Genomic DNA, 16,713 nt, shown 5'->3' on the forward strand with positions numbered 1-16,713 from the left:
TATTGGTATCGGTGCATCCGTACTTATCACCCTTCATTATAAGTTCTGGCCTTGTTGAAGGCATGAATTGTGAGGGATTTCTAGATGCCTTAAGAGATGAAAAATCTGAAAAAAATATACATAATTATATGTAATACAAATACACTTTTTATGTCTGATCCCTTCAGTTATTTAGTGACCCCTCAGATCTATCTTGGGGGGCATGTTGGGAACCAATACACTAGATAATCAGGTAGAAAATGAATTGTATTGACGGGGTTGGGGTGGATCCAGGATTTACAATATGTACACGTATGTCAATAAGAATCTGATTATGCCTGTAAATTATATTTTTTCCAATAGACTCCAAACATATTGACCAACACAGGAGCAGGTAAAGCGGACAGTGGGGTGAAACAAAGTCCCTCAGCCAGCTATACATATTAGAATAAATAGTTTATTACAAATTTGATCCTAATATTCCTGACCAATGCTGTAAGTGTAATATTCAGCAAGGTACATTATATCATTGCTCTCAAATTACCTCTTCTCCAACACCTTAAAGTCCTAAACTATGTATATTTAGCATTTCAGTTGGGCTCTAGAGAAACTCACATATATAGTTAGGAAGAACTTATATTTGTGACCATATTCTTAATTAAATACATTTTATTTATTTATATATTTTTATTGTATTTATTTACTTAATTATATTTTCATTGTAAATGTATATCATTTTAACTCCATGTTTAGCTATTTTTACATTTTATATTTTTAATATTATTTTATACACTGCCATATGTTGAATTTGGGGGAAGGTTCTGTGTTGCATGTATAATGTGTTAAATGTATAAAATCAATAAATATATGTTTTACAAAAATGTATAAATAGTTTGTCAGTTTATGAATAGTTTAAAGAGATAAATAAAACATCACTCAAATGTCTGTACGGTAAATATGAAGCTACCAGCAGCCGGTTCGCTTAGCCTAGAAATATATTTCATAGGTAAATACTGCTGAATTTGGAGATGCCTAAATGTTAAGATACTGTAAATATAATGTGTTGAACTGGTTTGTTTTTCTTGTGTAACAAGATAACTTGTTGACCTAGCATTAGCTACTCACACACACACACACACACACACACACACACACACAGCAATACAAAGCAAAGCCTGAACACGATACATTTTGTTGTCCGGGCAACTAGCCGTTCAATTGTAACCATGGTGACGGAGCCTGAGACCTGAGACCTGGCTGTGTGTGTCATCGTCCCACTTGTGATTTGTCATGTAAATCAAACCAGCTCCCAAGAAAAAGTTGGCCCTGCTGCCAAATGAAAAGGTAAATACAGTGATTTGTTTAACAATATTCAAACTTTATTGGCTTTACATCGTGAAACTAGAGGCGACACTAGAAAAAACAAGGCACAAAATAAAAAGGTTTGAGAGAAAGCAAAAAAAGAAGCATAAAACATTTTGCTTTTGTGGCACCTGCGAGTGTCTTATTATACAGTCTGTGTGTGTCAAAGTGGGGTGGGAGCAAAGCCAAAAACAATATCGTACCTACCAGACTGATGACACAAAAGATAAAAAGATATGGCACTACAGTGTGTGCACATAGAAATAAAGCCAAAAAAAGGAGGGAATCAAAAAGCTTTTTTTTTACTTGTTGGAATTGAACACTTCGAGGCTTGAAAACTGAAAAGAGGGCCCTCCATGACCAAGCAAATTTAAAATCCTACTTGACAAAACAACTCATTCAATAAAACAATTGAAAAATTACAACCAAAGTGGATTTCAAGTCATCACAAGACTGTTTGCATGATGGGAGGAAATGCTGTTATTTTATTACAACGTGCTGGTGAGAAGTCATCCAGGCTACAACCAGGCTAAAACTACGCCATTCATTAGCTGGTTATATCCATGTCAGCAGCATTTAAAACACCTATAATTCTATTGTGTGATTGGTTGAAATGTAGACACTTAAATGCCAATAAACCAACCATTTAAGTATAAGATACTCAACGGCAGCCTGGTGTTTGCCTGGACGGCTTCTCCCTAGCTAATGCTCTGTGGGTTTGATGAAGAAGTTAAGGCTGAGCATGACAGAACAAGACATTTAAGCAGAATACAACACAGAAAACCACTTCACAGGGGTCTGAAAGTGCTGCTGATATTTAATAGGTGTCATTTTTTACAAACTACAACTATATATGGATATTAACTGAATAAGGCACTTTTCCTTAAGAGGTGCACGGACTGAGTTTGTAGGAGAAGCTGCGGAGAGGCAACACAATGGACATCTATTGGCATACGTGGATACCAGAGGTGTTTTGTGACACACCACGATGTCGAACATGTGATGCTGTGTTGTTAAGGAATGCAGAGAGCACTCTGGACTGGATTCAGTGGTTACACAGCGCGCCACTCGACAGCTGTGAATAAATATTCCTCTAAATTTGGGCGAAGGCTCTCGGGCATGCAGAGGATGAACAAATGGGTGCAGCTAAGGCAAAACTCTGGAGCCTTCTCGCCGTAGTTGGGTCTTTGGGCTGTAGCCTAATGCCACCTGGTGACCGGGTTAAAAGGCGTGTTTATGGTGAGCAGCAGGAAAAAATCCTAAATTATGAGAGCCAAAACAAAAAGAAAATAATCTGCACTCATTTTTACTGTTCGTGGTCATAGAAAACAAGGTGATTATTCATCCATTATCTAGTAAATATTCAAGAGTATTTATACAAGCATCGGATTTTTTTTTTTTTTTTTTTTTTGGCTGAACCATGAAAACATTTACAAAGACAAAAGTTACAAAACAAAGCTTGTCAGTGCAATGCTCAATTTCCATGCCAAAACTGAGGACTTTGGCTCAATGCACACCGTTTCAAGGCATTCTTTCAACTAGCATTATGGAGCTAATCGCAAATAATCAAGTGGTTTTTAAGTGTCTAAATCCTTAAGAGCATACGCAATGGGAGGAGAAAAATCACAACTCCAAGCATCCAGCATGCAATAATGACAAAAAAAGGCCTTTAACAAAAGCATTCTTGACACTGACAAGCCGCTACGAGCACTGATAAACACTCCTTCATTTAGCCTTTCCTTAAGTTGAAACCTAGATGATGAACAAAAACAGGACATGGCTATGTACAGGAGGGACAAAATGGAAAATAAAATCACACAGTTAGCAGCAAGCTAATTAGAGAACTTGACATGAGCTCTAGCACGGCCGCTTAGGTGTTGCACTTCATTCACAATCAGAGGTGCAAAGCTCATTTTTGACCAAACAAACACTCAGACAGTCCAACATTTTTACCTCAACGCACTCTCTGCAATACTCAGGTTTCTTAAAATTAAGCCCATTATTTCTCTTTTAAAGTTACATTCCCTGATTTATAGCACCTAACAGCGGTCCAAAATTTCCTGCCAGCTCATCGTTCATGTTTGGAAATTCAACACAATTTACAACTGAAACATAAATAGTGAGTTGGGAGGAAATCTGGGAGCAGTATTGGGCGCTACAAAAAAAGGGAAAGCACCTTTCAAATTATTCATTTATACAAAGTCACCAGTGAGAAGACCATCGGTTTCATGTACTGAACATAGTCCTCTACTTATAGGGTATAACTTCAATCTGATCAAGGCCCTCGAGTGACAACTATCTACTGTATTCTTCACAATAAAAGGCTCTTCAGTCCAGCTGGGGTACTACGGTTCTCACCAATATCAGCACAGCGATACCGTTTCTTTCTCGCAAAACAAACTAATGATAACACTCAACCGGGAAGAATCCTCTCCCATTTCTCTCTTTAAGTCATACTGGACATTAAAGGCACTTCACTGCTATCACTGTCCACACATCAAGAAGGTGCATGCTATTTTTCTTTATCTCCACCATTCGCTATATTATACATTATTAAAACAAATTTCTGTAATATTCTACAATCTTTCATTTTGACCCACGGGCCCCTTTTTGACTTCCCCACAGAAATGGGGGCGGGTGGGGCGGGGGAAAGTTAGCAGTCAGAGTGGGTACGTTTGGATGTCGTTAAAGATCAGAAAGAACAGCAGGGAGATTAAAAGATGGGAAATTAACTTGATACGTGATTTATTGCATTGAGCTGCTCTACTAGCAGTTGACATTTGTTTTTAGTATTGGGTGAAATGATTTCCCCGGGGAACAGCAGAAAACGCACAGCACTCCTAAATGCCAAAAGAGGCACCCAAACTAAGACCAGAGGGATTTTGTTTTTAGTCTCACATCAGATGATTGGGTGTTGCTTTTATTCCCTCGTAAATAAACCCCACCACTCTTACATCATCTCTGAACACATATACAGCTGCATGGGGGAAGAGGGAACCTGCCCACGATGCAACAGGCTAAAAGCAACACTGAATCATCGCAGTCGTCACGTGTAAGAATAGCTGTGAACTCAAACAGTGTTTCCAAAATCAAGGCAACTAAAATGATGTAAATGATACCAGTTTGCAGCTGTACTACTCCCCAAGCATCAACAGGTACTTTGTGTACACGACTTATTCTTTTTAACTCTCATGTGGTAATTGAGGAAGCCACAAGGAGCGGGGCTGTAAATCACACCAACCGTCAGATTTGCTGGAAAAACGGTTTTCCGCAGAATGACTAACGGCATGATGGAGGTGGGAGTAGCTACCAGATGATGTAATCCATATGACTGGAGACATTGTTTAGTTGTACTAGTTGAATTATCACACATACAGGCCTGTGTGTGTGTGCCTTAATATAACATACTACGACAACACATCAAAGATCTAGAAAACCTGCTTGAAAACACTGTTTGAGTCCGCCGCGATGAGTGCGTGCCGAGCGGGGGGGGGGGGGGTCTGCTCCGCGAGGTTCTAGTTGGCGGGGAAAGGTCGTGTTACGTGGATCCAGAAGAGCGGCTGCTTCAAAGGGTGTGGTAGTTGCGGTCCTTGGACTTGCAGAATTTGTAGAGGAAGAAGATGACGGCCTGCAGGCCCAGGACCAGAACTATTCCACCGATGAAGCTCGCAGCGTCGAAGGTGTTCTTGTGAGGGGCAGGAGACGGGGCAACTGGTGTGGTGCTTGTGCTGATTGGAACTGTGATAAAGACAGAGGAAAGGAAAATGGGGATTTGTTATTCTTCTTTATCTACATTACACAGGATGGATTTAAATAAATAAAATAAAATAAAATGTTCCATCACAACGCCAGACTTACTTGAAGAATTTGATGGAGCCGTGGAGGTGGAGATGGAGGTGTTACCACTGGGAGTGGGGTTGGGGGTGGAAATAATAGTTCCATTGCCTGTAGTGGGGTCACAGTAAGAACACATCCATTAGCCTTTATTTGACTTTTAAAAGACGTTTAAAGTTGTAATTCTTAAGATTTCAGTCCTGCGGTTACTCGTGGCGTCAGTAAGAACGGTTTAATACTAAAGTAAACACTCACTGAGCAGCTACTTTGTCAGAAATACAAATACTGGTGTATCCGTTTGCAGTGCAGCCAAAGAAACATGTTGTGTTAATAAAGAGATCAGTCAACAATAACTGGATTACATGCTAAATTGTTTCCCGTGAATTAAGGATGCACCGATAGGACTTTTTCAGTCCCAATACTGATAGCGATATCTGGGCTTTGGGTATCAGCTGATACCGAGTACCGATCCGATGCCAGTGTTCAATTAATAAGCTGTATTCCTCACTGTGTGGAAGTCACTGGGATCATTCTTTTATGTGTAAGGCAACATCAGGCCTGACTTAAACATTGCTTTCCTAACTTTGTAAAACAAAATGTATCAAATAAATACATAGATATAAATTTAGTGAATTGTTATTTATTATTAAAATAATAAATCGTACACCAGCAGCTTGGTAAAGAATCTTCGAAGTTACAGCTCAAGTGTAAACCTTTTTAATGCAGCAACATATTGGTCAAAACTTAAACAGGAATTAAAATTCCAGTAGATAGTGTATATAGTATATAAACATAGAAATTAATTTTATAGATCGGCCCCATTGTCACCGATATCCTATCCAGCTATTTGAGTCTGTATCGGCCTGATATCCGATCCGGTGTTGGTATCAGTGCATCCCTAACGTGAATCCCTTATGCTAAATAAACGCAGACCATAAATAGTATCAAAAACTGGGTTTGATTTCATGAAATTCTTCAGGATTACAACTTTTCTTTTTTTCTTTTCTTTTTTTCACTCAGTATTTATTTCTTTTACTTTCTCTAGTTGTATTGCTGTGATGTCTTTGTGCTGCTGCAACAACAGAATTTCCCCACTGGGGATCAATACAAGCTTCTTATCTTTAAGAGATCTCAATAAAACTATAGAGAGGTGCAGGAATGACGTATTTTTTCTAGGCCAATGGGATTTTTCCATTGGGTTTTGGATTATTGCAGAAAATAAGCTCTGTGGTAAACAAACATTTATGATACTTACACGTTTTGTTCAGCAAGATAATCTCCACAATTGAACAGCAGTTTTATGATTTTTGAAGCGTAAATGCAATCGCCAGATGTAAAAAGCTAACGTTAGGGTATAAACAAACTACACTACATCGCTTGAACGTGAGTATATACAACGAGGCTGTAAGGCGGACGAGTCGGCGTGATGATGTTTAATAGTCTCATTTAGCCACTTTTAGCAACCAGCTTTTTTAAAGACACATTAAAGTTTCAAAATATTTACTGACGTACTTTAAAATCGTAGAACAAAAAGTTAAAATCTCTTAAGCTTGTATTAACCACAGACCTTATTTCAGGCATCTAACTAAAAACCCATTAAAAAAAAACACTGACTTCCAGACGAGGGAACCGGAAGTGCTAAAATGCTAACTCGTTTCCGGGTTTCAGGACTCATTCCTGTAGCTCTCTATTAACAAGACCACTTCAAACCTTATATGCTGGACAACACAGACTACAGCAGGCAGTAGCAGAGGTATTTCAGGACGGGTTACCTGTGGTGGGCTGAGCGCTGCTGCTGTTAGTGGAGGTGGTGGTGACAACAGGGGTAGGGGAGGATGTAGCGGGTTTGGGAGAAGTCACAATGACAGTTGGGACTGTTGTGGGGCCAGGAGCTGGACAGGGAACGAACACCAAGACAGGGTGAAAGGGGGAAAGCGAGAGACAAAGGCCAGAAAGTACACAACGCTCCCTCATTCATGTTTTACACCTAGACAAGTCTTTAAGACATAAACAAAGACGACAAAGACAGAGCCAAAGTACTGAGACCGACCATTAAAACATAGCTAAACCCAAACAGAATCTGCAGATTACGTAATGTGTTTATTTGTATACAAATATGGAGTTTGCCAAAAAAAGAAGGTGTTAATATAAAATGTTAATTTCCCATCAGACATTTAAAACCACTTTGCTTTTTGACTTACCTGAGCAGCTAGCGTTGCTGCAGATCTCGCTTTCTGGCATAACAGTCATGTTGTGACAGCCAGCAGGTACTGAAAGAGACAAAAGTATCATGAATTAAATGCCTGATTCATGCGTTATATGAATTAAAAGGGACTGTATACAAGTTTTAACACATATAAACATTTTTAATCATGTTTTTAATCATGGACCTTGGATTCACGGAGGGACCTTCGTTTGGTTTTGGGTATCAAAACGGACCCCGAGCTGGCAAAATTCCTATTGGACAGGTAAGCTAACATCACTGCCAAGCATGTGAAATATATAGTGATATTGTAGTTTTAGCTGTCAATCTTATTCAGTCTTGTGTGTGTCGCCTCACTGTTTTGACCGATGCTCACTCGCGTCTATGTAGTGTGAGCGTGAACAACAGGATGCTGACTTAACGACCACAGGTGTCACTTCTAACAAGCAATTTCTGATTCTTACATCTAGCCCCTTTAAGTTTCTCCCAAGCGCCCAAAGTAGATTTCAGTGTTTTATGTTGGCAAGAGTAAAAGCACTTCAATCCTGAGCCTTATTAGAGCTGACGAATGTACAATAATTTGTTATTTCGCTCACAACAGTCTCGTTATACAGCTCACAAATAAGAATAACCAGCAACATCACTGCGTGTGTCCAAAACATAATGGCCTCCAGTCTTGTTCTGTGCATACACAATAGTTAAGCAACATGATGTGCAGTGGGATAATTCTCTTATCGCATCTCGTACACAGGAAGGTCAGAGCAGCTGCTCACACAGGCCCACATCCTGCAGTTGGGAGGATGGCATCCCCTCCATCCTGCTGCCCCCATCATAACACTTGATTATTTGGAGTCGGGCATGTCTGAAACCTGTTCTGTAGGCATTTGTTTATCATTTTCACCACATCAGCACTGTATCTGGCAATACAAGATCATGACTCAACGCATTTTCTATTTATAGCTAAAATAGTCACTGAAAAGTAACTTAAAACCAGTATTCAAATCATATACTTGAAGTAAAAGTAGCAATACAACAATGTAAAAATACTCCATTCCAAGTGAAAGTCCTGCATTGGAAATATTACTTAAGTACAGAAGTATTACCAGCTAAATGTACTTAAAGCATAAGTAAAAGTATCTGTAAGAGTCCCTGTCAGTGTTATATTACTATAGTTTTATAATACTAATGTATAAACATGTAAGAGGCATTTTAATGTTGTAGCTGGTCGAGGTTGAGCTCATTTTAACAACTTTATACACTGTTAGGTAGTTTAAATCAGCCATACAATGCATTATATTTTATAAACTAATCAATTATTTTGAATGTAAAATGTTTCTCTGCAAAGTAAATGTCGTGGAGTAGAAGTATAAAGTACTAGAAATTAGTAAATTACAATTAGGAAGGTAATCCAGGCACTCCGAAATACTAAAACAAGTGGCAACGAGGAAGGAAATATATTAAAAAGCCTTTATTGTAGTGGCTAAATCATTAAAAAAGCCAACATGTTTTGACCACTGTAGGTCTTCGTCAGGTCATTCAATGTGGCCTTACCTGTATCGACAACCAATGGGAGGCAATCACATGATTACCATAATACTACAAAATATTACAAAATATCACAAGAAATAACACAGAAACAAGTCATTTATGTAAATCATCAATGACAATTACTCATACTTTTTAACATAGGCTGTAAAACAAACATTGGAGCCTGTACAGAATCTGTCTATAGTGTAAAGTGGTCATTTTTGCTGACTCATAGTTAAATCATCTAGGTGTATTCTGTTTTATTGTAATGTCGGATTACTAATTAACTATGACAGAAAGGGACTTTGCCCCGCCATAAAGTCTTGCTTGTCCCAGATACTTTACAATAACTCACGATACAGACTAAACATTGATATTATTTATTTATCCACCTAAGAAACAAAATTTTACAAATTTACAGACATGACTAACTAAAGCAAGATGAAATGCAGTAAATTAAACAACCAAACACAAAGATGTCTGTCTATCCATTTGTTAGTTTCCTTTAATGGTACAACTATGCCCGTCACAGCTAGGAAACCATGAGTCACGACGGACAGCACCTTGTGACTATAGATTCTTTTCACACCCAGTTATATGGTGTCACTTTACTGCTCTTGTTCAAGCTAAAACATGCCAGAAACTGTCTTCAGGAATTCTTTTTTCAAGCAAAAAATGCCCCAAAAATTGCAGATTCTAGTTTCTGTACCCCCGCCTATGCTCAATGTCAGCTAGGATCGGCTCCAGCCCCTGCCTTACCCCCCTCCGCGACCCTGAATCGGATAAGCGGTAACAGATCATCAGTGAATGAATAAAATCAGGATAAATAAAGTAATTTGCACTTTAAAAAAAGTTGCAATAAAGGAAATTAGAAGGAAATTACTTCACCGCGACAGCCCTAGTCTCATATCATGATATCGATATAATATCGCTACATTGCCCAGCCCTAAATAGCAGTATACAAACATCCAGCGTGGCCACACTTTGCCTTCACTTGTCTCGGCCCTCTCTGGACTGGAATCCCGTTTTACAGGTTCTCAAACTAAACGTCTCAAGTAATACGGAAGTGGACAACACATCTCCCATTTAATAATGGTTAAAATGACGGGGGAGGCCATTAAAGGCCTCTGACATCGCCTTTGTGTTGATGAAAAAAAAGTGTGCCCTTTAATTTGTTTATTATATGAGCATATGGGGGCATCATCATCCTGGAATACAGGAACATCATAAAGGGAAGTGTGCCTACTCAACGTGAGGCACCTGGTGCTGTAAAACGCCTTCCTACACCTTCCTCGCTTGTAATACTATAATCCGCACACAGCAACCGAACCCAACGACGTCTCCCACCAGATGGCTGCCCATAAATTACAGATGCACCGACTTCAACAGGAAGGTCGCAGCCATTGTTGAAAATGAAAGCGTCTTTTGGCTTTCTCCAAATAAGGTCAAAAATGAGTCACCCAGCCTGAGTTACATTCTCCACAGCTCACACAGCTATATTTTGTATCAGGGTATGCATCTTTGTGCGCTGGCCTTGGCGACAAGCAACTACCAAATGGCTGTGCTTTCAGAATTATTAGTATGTGGAGCCCATGATGTAAAGTTTCTGTTTGACTGTTGGTTCAATTATGTGGTTATTACTCAGGTTTTTGTGGTATTCTGTAGTTATTCAGCCAGGTGTCTATTGCTGCCACTATGCATTGATTTGCCACCTGTTTTATGTATGTTTTCACCATTATCCAGACTGCTACCTTACATGATTTAGCAGTTCTGTTACGACTGACCAGGAAGGAAAGTGAGCACAAAAATAAGCTGCTTCATATACCTTAAAGGTGCTATTGATAACACTGATAACATTCAGCCAATACATTGCATTTACTTCATAACAAGTCATTGCCAGGCATTTACCGTCAATCTCAGACATTTATCTGTTTTTTTTCACACTAAGTGATGACCCAGAGATACCACATGATACCAACGTGGTTTTACTTTTGGCTCACAAGCCTTGTTAGAATCTGAAACCAAACGTCAGATATCTTCCACAGAGATAAACAAAAAATTAATTTGGGACCCGCCAACATTAATTCACAATCCTCATAATATTTTTTTTTTCTTTCAGGAAAACCCATACTTTTATTCGACACCTTTCTAAAAGCTTTGTCTACATAAAAATGTTATCCCTAACACCTTTAAACTCAAAGAGTGAAACGTTTTAAACTTAATGACTCACTTCCTTTCAACCTGTGGTTGAGTAACAACAATGCTCAAGTCATTTCAAAAGTGTTGGCTGCATTATTTTTCTCACTGTCTGTGCGATCCGACTGCGATCTACGTATGTCGAAGCATGTGGGAGTTTTTTTTTAGCTCTCCCGTAGGTCAGAGGGCTGTTATCTCACAGGCAGCTGTGAAAGGTAGGACCGACTCTCACCCCTTTTCCAAGATGGTGACATCATCATCACCACGAGGTACAGCCACAGCTTGCTCGAGCTAGAAGTGTGAGTGGAAGCCTCATCTCACATTAGAAAAACAGCCTCTTGGTGAAGAGCACTCAGCGAGCTTTGTCACAGACGACCTACCGCCTGTACTTAGAGGCGCTACAGAGCTTGCGTGTACACGTGTTGAGTTTTTGAGTGTTTAAACACTGGCCTTCAGGGAAATGTGCCTCTGACGCCAAAGGCTTGTTTACACAAATTCCCTAAACCGAAGATAAATCTGGTAATGACAATGTGGTAGACGTTGCAGCAGTGTGGTTATAACGAGGCCATCATGACTGGCCAGAGCTGACTTTTCCGGTTTTTGCTGAGTTCATATGAAATAGGTGATCTATTCTTGGGTTTGTGAAAGGCTTTAGGCTCAAGATTTACTTTAGTGTGTGTATGTGAGCAGTCAGTGTTGTTTAACACGGATGAGCCTGCTTGTAACCTGTGTAGCAGGCTGGTGCGAGTTGTTTGTTCTGGTGTATAACAGCACTGAGGAGAGTCTTTGACACGCAACCCGAACAAAATAAAAACAGCCAAACCTCCCTGAAACCTTTAACAATGAGTCCATATGTTGTTTAAATTAACATCAGATGATAAAGGGAAAGGGAAACTTAGTAACAGATCTCAATACATTTGTTTTTTTGTGTCTGTGGGTATTGTTTAGTGTAATTGTAAACCTGAACAGCTTTCTCCATTGGGAAATACAACAAGCTCATCCCGTCTCACCTGTCCTGTTCAACCACTCCATGATAATGAAGTAATGTATCACCAGAGGGCCTTTAAACAAAGCAGGAGGAGGGTGTGGGATGACCAAATCTCTATGAGAGAATCAAAGCTTCTCATTGGCGAAGCTGTCTAACAGGTCGACTCCCATGAGACGTATCATACTTGTCCTTGTTCTACTTAACTGTTGTTGAAGCAATAATACAGGAAAGTTTACACAAGTCACGGCGTCTTCCATTCTTTGAGCCAACAAAATGACAACCGAAATGTACGAGGAGATCACAGTGCCCTGAACTGCACCAGAGGCATACATTATGAGAACAACACGGCGCGTGAAAATCTTTTATCCTATCTGCACACTCTTTCCTCTAACTCGTGCCGTTATGCTCTCCTTCTTTCTGTTCCCCAGCGTGAGGATATTGCAGGCTTCCTGCCACACATCCCCTCGCTTCCTCTCCTGTTCGTCCTCTTCACGATCACCAGAGACCTGTGTGTGTGTGTCTACACACACTGAAGTCAGGCCAACATTGGCGTACGGCCCTCTAGGGCGATATGGTCAATAATCACAATACTCAAGAGGATTTTTTTTGTTCACCGACAAGGTTCAGGTTTTGGCTAGAGGTCTACTGTACTATTTACCTCACAAACCACTTAGCCAGAAGTGTGCTTTTTCAAGCAAATAATCACTGAATGAAATAGTGGAACAAACTCACGATTTTAAGATACAAGACTGTGTCGACCGATTTCTGCTTCACTCATAAAACCTGCAACCTCATTTCCTGACACTGATAACAACATGAAAACAAGCAGCTCCTCTCCTCTGCTGCTGAAAACCACAAACCGTAAGAGGGAGCGCGCAGCGAATGGAAAAGCCGTTGGTTGACTCAGGAAACAATCTGTCAAGCAGTTTTGTTATGGAAACTCCATTTTTACTGAATGATGCATATTTCTAAATCACAACCAGCGGACTTCCAAATTAGGTTGAGAAATACCACTGCAGCATATTTCTCAACATCCTCTGCTATGGAGTGCAGAAGTCAGAGAGATGTCTCACACTCGGGGCACTCGTGTTTGGACAGACATTCCCATTAGCATAATGAAATTAGGGGACGGCGATACAAAGATGGAGGCAAAGGGGAGCAATCCCACAAAAAAAGTAAATGTCCAAAAGCGATCTAGCTTTGCCTCTCAATCTTCTAAGATGAATTCATTGTGGGAAGAAATAGTGAGTCTATGCAATAACCTCTCACCCTACAGAGCTTTGTGTAATTTCCTCCTAAACCAGCCTGTCCAGATCCACAGCGTTCGGTTGGTGTTGCCAGACGATTATACAGCTCAGGCTTTAGGGGAAATTGGGATGACATCATCTAAAAGTCAGCATCCACTGCCATGCATTCTCTCCATACCGCAGGAATCATGTGTCCCATCAGTTCAGCTGTCTGGACAATTTAGGACACACAAAGACCAACCTGTGCCTCTCCCTACCACAACACATTTATGACAGATACTCACATGTTGTGCAGTTCACCCACTGGCAGTCAGGAGTATTTCCACATGTATCACACGTCAGAGAAGAACATCCATCTGCAAAGAAGTCATTCATCAAATTTAGCTGTGGCATTTTTTAAATAACGGTAACTTCCTCCTGCAAGTGGTGGAAAGTGAAACTGTAGCTCTTCAGGTGTTACTATTAGGGCTGTCGTAGTTAACACCATAATAATGCAAATTTGTTTTAGCGCCACTAATTTCTTTAACGCATTAATGCAATTGATTTTTCAGAGGTTGTGCCGGGCTTAGTTTTAAAGCTAGAGTGAAGATACGTATGAAACTAGAAAACCTTAGGAATCCATTGGTACCAAACACGTCCTACTAGCTTGTCGGAAGGTGAGAAAGAGGCCAAATAACGCTCCAAACTTATGCACATTTTTGGCGAGGAAAATCTGGCATGGCCATTTCCAAAGAGGTCCCGTGACCTCCGACCTCAAGATATGTGAATGAAAATGGGTTCTATGAGTACCCACGAGTCTCCCCTTTACAGACATGCCCACTTTATGATAATCACATGCAGTTTTGGTCAAGTCATAGTCAAGTCAGCACACTGACACACTGACAGCTGTTGTTGCCTGTTTGCCATGTTATGATTTGAGCATGTTTTTAATGCTAAATTAAGTACCTGTGAGGGTTTCTGGATAATATTTGTCATTGTTTTGTGTTGTTAATCGATTTCCAATAATAAATATATACATTTATTTGCATAAAGCAAGCATATTTGTCCACTTCCATGTTGATAAGAGTATTAAATACTTGACAAATCTCCCTTTTAAGGTACATTTTGAACAGATAAATGTCATTAATTCAATTTTGATTGACAGCCCTAGTTGCTATACAATGGTGCTGTTAAAAAAAGGGGGGTTAACTTACAATAACACGGTAGTTTTAGCCCAAATAAACATGGCAGTAGAATATCACAATGTGAATTTTAAAAATGTGACAACAGATATTTTTTATGCTAAATGCAGTACCTATGAGGGTTTCTGGACAATGTATTTGTCATTGTTTTGTGTTGTTAATTGATTTCCAATAATAAATATATACATATATTTGCATAAGCAAGCATATTTGTCCACTTTCATGTTGATAAGTATTAATTACTTGACAAACCTCTCTTTAAGGTACATTTTAAACAGATAAATGTGATTAATTTACAGGAAGGCCTTTTTATAGCAATGTTTTTATTCTGTACTGTTTTTATCTTGATGTTTGCACTATTTTAACTTATGTTTGGAAAGGTGCTATACAAATAAAGTTTATTATTATTATTTATTATTCATTTAATTTTGATTGACAGCCCTATAGTTGCTGTACAATAGCAATAACTTACAATAACAAAGTATTTTAGCCCAAATAAACATGTGTGACACAACAAGAGAGGCAAAATGTAAGCAGTTACATAACAATCTGGATCCTTATCAACTGGACAACAGAGTTAACACACACAGCCTCCATTAATACACCTCTTATATGTCACATAATGGGATAAAATATTACAGTTAATGTTTATGTGGACATAAAAACTGACAAGTTGCCAATAATTTATAACATTATATATATTTTTTTATAAACCAAAAACAAAAATGACGAGTTAACTTGTTAAACTAAGAAGTGATAGGTCTAATTGTCGCTGAAAATGAGCATAAAGATGTAGTTATGTGTGATAAGAGAGAGATTATAATCACAGTGTTGGTGGTGGATGTAGCTGTTAGCCGTTAGCCATTAGCTCAAACTTACCTGAGTCTGCAGCTGTTGATGCTCCGATCAGAGCCACAACTACAGAGACAAACACCACCTTCAAGTACATGACGGCGGTCAACTTATTGCTCTTTCTGTTCCGACAGGTGTTGAGAAACGTCGAGACTTGAGAGATTTCACAGCTTCCTCTTCGTCTTCTTGTGTGTCTGGTTTCTGGTTCTGCTGCTCGGCTCAGCTAGCTACTTCCTACTTGACAGGTCATGTGGCACTTTTTACTGGGAGGAGTGAGAAAAAAACAACTGTACGTGAAGTGACACCACCACGTCACAGGGGGGAGGGAGAGAGAGAGAGGGAGAGAGAGAGAGAGAGAGAGAGGGGGGGGGGGGGGAAGGAGAGAGAGAGAGAGAGGGGGGGGGGGGGGGGGAGAGGGAGAGAGAGAGAGAGAGAGAGGAAGAGAGAGAAGGTGAGAGAGAGAGGGAGGGAGAGAGAGAGAGAGAGAGAGAGGAAGAGAGAGAGAGGGAGAGAGAGAGAGTGTGAGAGAGAGATAGGGTGAGAGAGAGGGAGAGAGAGAGAGAGGGTGAGAGAGGGAGAGAGAGAGGGTGTGAGAGAGAGAGAGAGGGAGAGGGAGAGGGAGAGGGAGAGAGGGAGGGAGAGAGAGAGATAGAGAGAGGGAGAGAGAGAGAGGGGGGGGGAGGGAGAGAGAGGGAAAGAGAGAAAGAGAGAGAGGGAGAGAGAGAGAGGGAGGGAGAGAGAGAGAGTGAGAGAGAGAGAGAGAGAGGAAGAGAGAGAAGGTGAGAGAGAGAGAGGGAGGGAGAGAGAGAGGGTGAGAGAGGGAGAGAGAGAGAGAGAGGGAGAGGGAGAGAGGGAGAGAGAGAGAGGATGAGAGAGAGAGAGTGAGAGGGGGGAGAAGGAGAGAGAGAGAGAGAGAGAGGGAGAGGGAGAGGGAGAGAGGGAGGGAGAGAGAGAGATAGAGAGAGGGAGAGAGAGAGAGAGAGGGAGGGAGAGAGAGAGGGAAAGAGAGAGAGAGAGAGAGAGAGAGAGAGAGGGAGAGAGAGATAGAGAGAGGGAGAGAGAAAGAGAGAGAAAGAGAGGGAGAAAGAGAGAGAGAGGGAGAGAGGGAGAGAGAGCGAGAGAGAGAGAGAGAGAAGGAGAGAGAGCGAGAGAGAGATAGAGAGAGGGAGAGAGAGGAAGAGAGAGGGAGAGAGAGAGGGTGAGAGAGGGAGAGAGAGAGAGGGAGAGTTTTTTTATTTTTTATTTTTATTTATTATTGAATTGACGCTTTGGCAATATTGTTCACCTGACAGTCATGCCAATAAAGCAAATTGAATTGAATTGAATTGAGAGGAGATACACACA

The 16,713-nt window shown here is 40.3% G+C and overlaps 1 protein-coding gene across 1 annotated transcript; it reads right to left on the bottom strand.

Annotated features, from left to right (window-relative positions):
* Positions 1 to 1,336: 1,336 nt before the first annotated feature.
* Positions 1,337 to 15,636, bottom strand: cd164 (CD164 molecule, sialomucin). Its single transcript, XM_037750062.1, has 6 exons — positions 15,397 to 15,636; positions 13,621 to 13,692; positions 7,377 to 7,445; positions 6,948 to 7,067; positions 5,200 to 5,286; positions 1,337 to 5,079 (listed from the first exon to the last, which is right to left on the bottom strand). Exons 1-6 carry the CDS (start codon positions 15,464 to 15,466, stop codon positions 4,907 to 4,909), a joined length of 591 nt encoding a protein of 196 aa, XP_037605990.1. The 5' UTR covers positions 15,467 to 15,636; the 3' UTR covers positions 1,337 to 4,906.
* Between the last annotated feature and the right edge of the window lie 1,077 nt (positions 15,637 to 16,713).

The sequence above is a fragment of the Sebastes umbrosus genome, chromosome 18 (assembly GCF_015220745.1).
Source record: "Sebastes umbrosus isolate fSebUmb1 chromosome 18, fSebUmb1.pri, whole genome shotgun sequence".
Classification (NCBI taxonomy): Eukaryota; Metazoa; Chordata; class Actinopteri; order Perciformes; family Sebastidae; genus Sebastes; species Sebastes umbrosus.

Coding starts and splice junctions, on each gene's coding strand:
- cd164 (XM_037750062.1), bottom strand. CDS start 15,466: ATGTACTTGAAGGTGGTGTTTGTCTCTGTAGTTGTGGCTCTGATCGGA. Junction 7,446..13,620: donor GTGGGTGAACTGCACAACAT/GTGAGTATCTGT, acceptor TGTCTCTTTCAG/TACCTGCTGGCTGTCACAAC. Junction 5,287..6,947: donor CAGCGCTCAGCCCACCACAG/GTAACCCGTCCT, acceptor ACCCCACTACAG/GCAATGGAACTATTATTTCC.